The 9,248-nt window shown below is 39.5% G+C and overlaps 1 protein-coding gene across 1 annotated transcript; it reads left to right on the forward strand.

Annotated features, from left to right (window-relative positions):
* Nucleotides 1-2,946, forward strand: LOC145494407 (uncharacterized). Its single transcript, XM_081473867.1, has 3 exons — nucleotides 1-183; nucleotides 529-748; nucleotides 1,159-2,946. The coding sequence occupies exons 1-2, from the start codon at nucleotides 41-43 to the stop codon at nucleotides 746-748; spliced, it is 363 nt and encodes a 120-aa protein (XP_081329993.1). The 5' UTR covers nucleotides 1-40; the 3' UTR covers nucleotides 1,159-2,946.
* Nucleotides 2,947-9,248: the final 6,302 nt, after the last annotated feature.

A 9,248-nucleotide genomic window follows, 5' to 3' on the forward strand; every position in this document is an offset into this window, starting at 1 on the left:
CCACTAAAGACAGATTGCTACAAAGAAATTTCTCTTCAACATGAAGTGCTCGATTTTTCTTAGTATTGTAGTTTTAATTGTGTTAACCGCCTTCATCCAAGGTTCTCCTATTAACGAAGAAAACGATGCAAATGTAATGAGAAAGAACTCCCTGTTGGAAAAGCTTGGGATGGAGTTACAGAGGTAAGGAAAAAGTTTGTCAAGAAATTTGAACCGTAGTAGCTTCTTTCAAGCGTTTAGTTAGTTGGGGCTCAGCGCGAGAAAAAGACGGAGCGAAAAAGGAGAGAGACTTGGTGCGAGGGGTATATAAACGCCTTTTAGCGCCGCGACTTTCCCTAATTTTTTCGTGTGCCATTTTTCGCGCTAGGTCCAAACGATCTAAACGCCTAGAAGAGGCAGTAACAGTATTTCATCAAATATCACTTGAAGCACATTTCCCCAAAAACCATTTTAGTATACGTTTATGATCTAGTTGTGTCTTCTCAAGAGCTATCGAAATAATCTTTCGACTTATTTTGAATACATTAGGGATCCATACTACAGTCCGTACAAAAGACGCTGTTATTGCGGACCGAAACGGCGTCGTTACAGAAAACGCAAAGGAAAGAAAAGTTCAGGGTCTTCAAGTTCCGGGTCTGACTCCGAGTCCGGGTCGCCCGGTAAATATTACGGGGGATACCGTAAATACGGGAAATATGGATATGGGCATTATCGAACTCGAGGAAACCGTTCTTCGGACGAGGAGTAGGTGAGTATCTCTTGTGTACTTCAGCCAATTAGAAAGCAGGCAACGTTTTGTTTCTTAGCCAATCAGAACTAGAGAGAAAACCAAGCGTGACTTCTTACGCACGTTTTCCCGCGCTGGTAGTACGTTTTACTGGTTTCACCCGATAGGAAACCGGTTTTACAAGTTAGTTGTGCTCCTCTGCGTTCATCTAAAACGCGCGTAGTGCAGAACAGAGCTCGGGAAAGTTCAATGTTAGGTAGTAAATCTCTAATTAGACATTTTCTAGAGTATAGTATCACTTTGCAATTTTTTAATCGTTATTCATATTTTCACTTGCTTCTCCTGCTCGTCAAAACACTGCAGTATTCGTAAAAAATACGTATTGGCATTATACACTAAAATGTTTTTTTTTTTTTTTTGGCTTTTATTAGGTGAAAATTGGTGAACTCAATGACAGAAAACAAGACAAGAAAAGGACTACGAAAAATTGCTGACGAAATTTCTAAAGGGACAGAAGATATGCTGACAGAAGACATATTTCCGTTCAAATCTTTCAACATATAATTCTGAAATAGTGAACACTATTGACTTCCTCAAGATTACAACTCGAACTCTAATGAATAAACCTTATGGAACTGGAAAAGCGCTTTTGCAAGTTAATTTTTTTGACCGAAGGAAAACTACGGTTTTGCTTTCTTGGCAGTAGATTTCTCAGTTATTGATAATTCATCGATTTTAACAAAGGAAATCATAACCGTGACGGTATTTGGATTTATTATATGGAGAAGAGTGTTTTACTGGGAACTAAACCACTCGTAGATTCCATACGCCACCTCATCCGGGACCCGAGTGGCGTATTTTCCGTATGTCACCTTTGTGAGTGTCGTATCGTTCAATGACCTCACGATTCCCGCCTTTTGCTTTTGTTGAATTGGTTTCTCCATATAATAAAAAGAACATTACACGTTGGTTCGAAGATATGAATTTTATGTTCTCGTGGCAAGAACAATATATCACTCGTTCGCTTCGCTCACTCGTGAGATATTGTTCTTGCCACGAGAACATAAAATTCATATCTTCTCGCCACCGTGTAATATCCTCTATATACATGTGGATATTTGGATTTTTTTTTTTCGTTTGGATATCTGACTTTAATTAGACCAGATTTTCGCAACTTCCTTTCTCCGCTTTCACATTAGTTTTAGTTTTGATTGAGAAGATATTTCGAGAAATGAAGTCAGAATAGGCCATTTCCGAATTGCCCTTGGCCTCTGCGTCAAAACGAGTCTTCGTTCATATGAAAGGTTTTGCGCGAAGACTCGTTCTCAAACAGAGGCACAAAGTATTAACTCGGAAATGGCCTATTTCACTACATTTCTATGCACTTCGAAGTTCGCAAAAATGCTCCACAACGCGTTGTATTTTCAAGTCTCTTCTCTGTGTTAATAAATATCAGTGATAATACACGGTCTCTCTTGTTTGACAAATGACAAGTAAGTTCTAATCATAAGGAACTAACAAAATTTTCGCAGTAGAGACGTTTGCTATCAGTATTAAATTGTCGTCGCATTGTACCACTTGAGCATGAAACCAGAACACGCACAATGTTTGCTGAAATAAAGGATATGTTTTGAAAAATCTTCTTAGACCAAACCAAAAAAAAATACTGGAAAACAACAATTATCCATACTTGATGGCTCATTGTGATCTGGAATGATCACTCAGAATCGCGCTGGGAAACATTCGAGGTTTCGACTTATTCAGGCTCAACAGACAAAACAAAATAAAACAGTAGAAGAACACTATGGTGGGTTACTGTAGTACATAGTTGCAACGAACCGGTTCCTATTCTTTTAGACTCCTAATCAGGGTAAAAGTTAAGTCTGCATACCAGTCAAGTGGCCCATCAGGCCGAAGCTTATCCTGGTTTCTGTAATATGAATTGACTAGGAATATTTCTACTCCCCCCTGGATGGGATGCTAGTCCATCGCAGGGTTACCCCCAGCATTAAATTTGCCGGTACCCATTGATACACCTGGGTGGAGAGAGGCACTGTGAGAGAGAAGTGTGTTGCCCAAGAACACGACACAATGTCCCCGGCCAGGGCTCGAACCCAGACCGCCCTATCCGGAGACGATCGCGCAAACCATGAAACCACTGGGCCTCCACAAGTCTGTTAATTACAACTCAGTTATTTCTGTCGATGCCTCTGGTGAGCTTTGACTCATTAGACTTTGACAAATGAGGTCCGAGAAATTGAATGTAAATTTATAAAAAAAAAAAGGGGGGGGGTTCTCCGGGGTATGTGGCAAACACGGGCTCTGCCTGGGAAACAAGGGGTCAAGCTTTTCCATGAGGAACCCGAGTTTTCCACGATTCATGTTTTCTATTCAGACACCGTGTTTTCTACACCCCATGCTTTCTACTCAGACCCCATGTTTTCCACAGCCCATGCTTTCTACTCGGATCGGACCCCGAGTTTTCCACAACCCATGACCTCGTGTTTTCTGCAACCCATGTTTTCTACTCAGACCTCGTGTTTTCCACACCCCGTGTTTTCTAATCGGACCCCGTGTTTTCCACACCCCATGTTTTTTACTGGGACCCTGAGTTTTCCACAACCCATGTTTTCTACTCAGACCCCGTGTTGTCCACACCCCTTGCTTTCTACTCAGACCCCGTGTTTTCCACACCCCTTGTTGCTTTCTACTCGGACCCCAAGTTTTCCACAACCCGTGTTTTCTACTCGGACCCCGTGTTTTCCGCACCCCTTGCTTTCTACTCGGACCCCGTGTTTTCCACAACCCGTGTTTTCTACTCGGACCCCGTGTTTTCCACAACCCGTGTTTTCTACTCAGACCCCGTGTTTCCCAAGCCCCTTGCTTTCTAGTCAGACCCCGAGTTTTCCACAACCCGTGCTTTCCACTCGGACCCCGTTTTTCCACAAACCCCTCGACTCCGACCCCGCGTTTTCAACCTGGCCGGATAAAGAAAACACTTAGCAAGTGAAAGAGGTCAAAGGGGGATTACGTGAAGAAAAGAGGTCATCTATCAAGCTAGAGAGATTCTGACAATTCTTGAGAATTAAGAGAGACAGCCAGCTGGAGCCGAACAAGTCAGAAATAGCACTTAAAGCTAGGGCGAAACTATTCACTACCCCACAGGCTACAAACTAACCAAAATGTTTGTGTAAATTCCTCTGTTGAAACACAAAAACACGAAAAATAACTACAACTAACGAAAAGCTAGATTTAATAACATTTTGATTCAATATGAATCAAAATTTTGTACACGTTTCCTTGCTTGTTTGCTGGCATGCTTGTTTAATTTCTTGCTTGTATTTTGCTTCATTGTTATTCCTTGCTTGCTTTTTATTATTATTATTTTTTTTTTTTTTTACTGCTTGCTTGCTTGCTTGCTTAATCGCTTGCTTAATTGCTTATTGATATTACAAAGGACCCCTTAGTCCATCAAGATTCTTCAATTATCCTGAAATAAAAAAAAAATTCGAGTAGACAAATTAGCTTTTTTTGTTAGAATAAATAGTGAAACAGCAGAACGTAACTGGGAATAATATTGCCTAATTGACAGCGATCTCAAAAATTGTCAATATTAGTTTACGTGTGTGTGGTTAGAGAAAGTACCTAAAACTTCCTTTCCGAGCATGGCTATAAATCCCCTTGATCAACTTTTTATTTCTCCTTACAATATCAACACATTGTCTAGCTGAAGGGATATGAGAATAAAGATATTCATCAAGTAGCGGATAATTTCAAGTGGGCAATGCGACAAGCAAAATTCAGTGATATTTTACTTTCCATCATAGGCTATGAACCAACGTCATGTTTTCCACTAAAGCAACATCTAAAGACTGTAATTAACCTACAGAATTGAAGAACGGAAAGGTATTTCACTCACACTAAGCTGTTAGCTAGTTCAACTTCATTTCAAAACTTTACTCATTCAAGGAATCTTTTCATTGTACCTCAAGACATTTCTCCAACTGACTTCACGCTTCGTCAACATGAAGACTGGACGCAGTTGTCGAACATTGCGGCGGTGGCGACATGAACGGGCTCGGCCTCGTTTAGCTCTGGAACGTCGGCATTCACGATGGTGAGATCGCTGAGGAATTAAAATCCCTGTGATTTCATAGCTTTCCTGGACAAGATTTGACAAAATGGTGAAAAACAAGAAAAATACAATGAGAATTGAACCCTTCCGCATTGTTTCGTTGTCTGGTCCCAGATGTCAAAGAGGTTTACAAAAAACAATCACCTTAATCAATTACCCACTGGCGGCACTTTACTGGTCACGTGGCAATGATGTCGGCAGCATGCGATTAATTAGTGCCAAAACGTTGCTGATTGGTTACATTTTCCAGTTGGTACTTACCGCACGTGCATATGACAATTAACGAGGAAATTAACAAAGAGCCTTTTCAGAGTCAACCACAAATTCCGAAAAACGCCGTTCCATTCGTCGCAAGAAATTCTCGGAAATTCAAACCAGAACTTTTCATTGAATACAAAGCCTCCCAACCAAATAATTTAAAGTTCAATTTTAATTTCGATTTAATTATTATCATCATTACCTGTATTCAATGGGTAGAGTGACTTCCAGATGAAAAAAATTCCAATGAAACACTTTGGCCAGAGGGTTTGGGAATTTAATTAAATACTCCTCTATAAGGAAAATAACCTTAAAGCCAAATATGGTTCTAACCACGTGGAAAACGTTTGATTGGTTAACTGATATGTACGTCATAGTCCTGTTACAAAACTGGTTACATACGTCATCGAGCCAATGACGCACGTGTTATTGACGTGTTTGGCTCAAAGCGACCTACTTTGCATGCGCGCCGACGTTAGCCCACTTTGTAGTTCACGCGAATTGTGGGATATATGCATAGGAATTATGGGATACTAGCCTCGCAACGAATTAGGGGCAACCAAAATTTCAGACTCAAAGACAAGCGTTACAATTGCAACTGTTTCAAATACTCTTTTTTCCTTCGAATCGTCCGCGAGTAGAACGATTTACCTCCAAATGTTGTAGGGGCCGACAACCTGAATCTGTTTAAGAACGCTCTCAAATCGTTTTTACATATTTTATAAACTAAATTTCATATTTTTAGCACTTATTTGTATTTGTAATGGAAACTTTAGCACTATCTTTTTAATACATATTTTAAGGTAATTCCCCTGAAATAAAACTGTCAATAGATTTCTGTTCAACCTTTGTCCACTGAATATTTATAATAGGAAAACTTTAATTATAAAATAAAAAGGGGGGTGCCCACGCTCGTTAAGGAGCAGTGACGCATTGAAAATGTCCCATTTTAGCATTACTTAATGCTTATTACAAGAACGCATTCCATGTTATTGTAAACTCTTTGTGAGCCCAGACTCATGAAAACACGCCTCAAACTACAGTCAATACTTGTGTCGGACACAAATAAACTTTTCAAGTTTGATTTTGACAGACAGCTGAATCTTTCTTCAAACATTGAAACCAAATTGCTTCCACGGTTATTAAACTGCAAAATAGAAAATACTATAGTGCAGCTGCTATTTTCCTTATTTATTCAATTTTCAACAATAGAAATCAGATCAGTCTTTTCTCACGCTAAGCTGATGATTAGTTGATTAAAATGACTGGAAAAAAAATTGGGGTGCCCGAGCTCGTTAGTGAGCTATAGCCATTTTTCAACTGACAGAACTCAATATCAAGGCAAATCTGCCATGTTTTAGGGTCCACCTCTTTAAACTGCCTTTCAGGATTTTTTTAATTATTATTTGTATTCTGTTTTAGTTTTATAACCCCTGAATAAAGACCTGTATGTACGTTATGCCTTTCCTACCATGAACGAAATCAAATTTGTATTGGCAATACGAGCGCAAACCACATTACCACTCTAAAATCGCATTGATGATCAGTAGAGATTATACTTTACGTTTGAACATTTCACCCTAATGGCATCAACAGACATCACATTTCTGAAGTGTAAATAGCTATGTTTACAAAACACGACAACAAAAGAAGGCATATGCCAATCTCGTCCCCAAGGCCTTCTCCACCTTTTAAAATGGAAAATCGTAGAGAAGACCCTGGGGACGAGGTTGGGCATATGCAGGGTTTTGGCCCAGCGAGAATTTTTGAACTGAGTTCTCCCGTTCTAGCAACCGAATCGAAGGCCTAAAAATCAAGAGAAATTCGTAAATATCTTCGTCAGTACCAAAAGAAACAAAGTGTAAGTCAGCATAAAAGAGTCAGCCATGGGGATTAGCCGGGCTTCTTTTAAAAAGTGTTACATGGAGATGAACGTTCGATACGTTACCAAGCGAAACCAAACCTCAGTCTCCTACCAATCGTCACGCAACGCTCCTTCCCAACTGCTCAAGCGTGAGAAAACACCCGTTGCGTGACGACCCAACGTAGAAGACTAAAATAACAAATTTCCAAGGAACATCTTACTTTAAAAAAGACCATAACGATAAAGTAGAAATGCGGAGCAAGTTCTACAGGGGAAAATCAAAAACGAGAAGCTTGAGTAAGTGATAACAGTCAAATGCACCGAGGCTATCAGATATAGTAATTTGTTGACTTGTGATCGGGCCGAGATTTTTTTTTTTTAGGCGCTCTAGGAAAGAAGAGGGACTCTGCGGAGCAAGTATCGAACGAAAAATTTCGAGCGAATGGTATATAAGCGATATACGGAGCGCCGAAAAACTATTCAGATCGCAGGTCAGAAAATTTTCGGGGTGTGGGCATGCAAAATTATTGGACACATTTTTTGTGTCTTAGATTTTTGATGGGAAAGGACGTCATTTTCCTTAACTGGGGTCTTGTAAAGACTAACAGGATTTTAAATCGAAATAACATTACCAGTGTTTGCGTTCTGCTTGCAAATATCGGTGAACATTCGATTTTTAATAAACCCTCAAAAATCAATATAGAGGTTATTACAGTATTAAATTAATCAATAAACTCTTTAGCTATATTAAATGAGACAAAGGCCAGAAATAGGTCCAGTAAATTCAGTAATTCTAAAAGGGTTCAAACTGTGTCTAAAACGAAAAAATAACTGACGATCTTTGTAAAGAAATGATTTGCAAAACCTTAAAACGTTATATAATATTCATAAACTACAAAGGAAAGCTAATTTTCTTTTTGTGTATATTCACTTATATTACTTGCAAACATTTTAGCATAACTTGAATAGTTTTGAAACTAAGTCCGGAATAGAGTGAGAAAAAGTTTGCGTTTACAAGGCTTTTGAACTAGTGAATCAATGGCTCGCAATTTTCATCTGGTTGGCTCATGAAGGTAAAACGCATTTCTCAACGTGCGCAGTAAGCATTATTTTTCTCGCGGTCTAAGGTAATTCACAGTCGTGTAGAATCGAAGGTTGAAGAAGTTTTCGAAGTGCTTACGTTGTTAACGAAGTCATCTCGTCGTTGCAACAGATAAAATAGTTTTTCCTGTGCATTTGTCAGGGTTAAAGCCTTCCTCCTTCTCTCGGTTTGCTTGTACTGGCTTAGTTGTCTGTTTTCTTATTCAACTTTAACGCCATAAAAGAGCAACCAAGCATAAACAAACGACCTCAGAAGCCTTCTCTTGCTCTCTGTACATAGTTTATCACAGTTCAGTATCAAAAGGAATATTCAGTGTAAAGAACAAAAAAATCAGTAATAGTTTGATGCTTGTTCTCAAAACAGGACACATTTGCTTCCTGAGTTGCGAAAAGGGTTATCGTGCCCAGCTTTTGGACTCACCAAAGGGTCCACATTCCCTTGTTGCTCGCAGTATTGTATAAGTTCGTTAGCACACTGTGATAGCTTCACTCTTTGGACTTTCAATTCGCGACGTAGCTGTTCCACAAAGGTACGCTGTGATTGCAAGTCCTTGCTGCTTTTTCCTGACGGGATTACGGCTGACATTTTGACTAGCTGACCCGTTCAGTGTGTCCGTAACCAAGCAAAATGCTGTGCTTTTATCAATTTAGCACACTTGAATTAGCTTACTTTACGCTGCAACGAAGACCATTGAACCGTCAAATCTGGCTTTGCGGGTCCGACCTTCCTATTGGCTACAGTGGCTAATTATAATACGCATGATGTGTAAATACGCTGTCAATCATTATTGACAGGAAAGTCAATGGTATTCATAACGAATTGAAAAGGATGCAAAGATGTATTTACCCAGTAAACTTTGTTTGAAGGACCGCACCAACCTCAGGAGTTTTCTAATGGCCACAGTCCAAATCATGAAAGCTTGTGTTCGACCTTGATCCAATCAAAAGAAAAAAGTTCTCGAAGCTGTCTATTCCACTAAAATAATTCTATCTAGCAGCAGTGTATAAAACTGTACCTTTTTTGTCTCTTGATTCCGTGTATTGTCTGGTCCAAAACTGGGCATTAAGAAACTAGTGGGGTGGAAAGAAGTGCTAGAAAGATCCACAGGAAAAAAGCAGGGTTTTTTCGTTATAGAGGACTATACACGGTATGGTTCTAGTTG

This window comes from Orbicella franksi, chromosome 8, assembly GCF_964199315.1.
Source record: "Orbicella franksi chromosome 8, jaOrbFran1.1, whole genome shotgun sequence".
In the NCBI taxonomy this organism is placed as follows: domain Eukaryota; kingdom Metazoa; phylum Cnidaria; class Anthozoa; order Scleractinia; family Merulinidae; genus Orbicella; species Orbicella franksi.

What these genes read in the sequence shown, in the direction of transcription:
- LOC145494407 (XM_081473867.1), top strand. Translation starts at nt 41, where the DNA reads ATGAAGTGCTCGATTTTTCTTAGTATTGTAGTTTTAATTGTGTTAACC. An exon ending in CTTGGGATGGAGTTACAGAG is followed by an intron (nt 184 to 528) that starts GTAAGGAAAAAG and finishes TGAATACATTAG; the next exon opens with GGATCCATACTACAGTCCGT.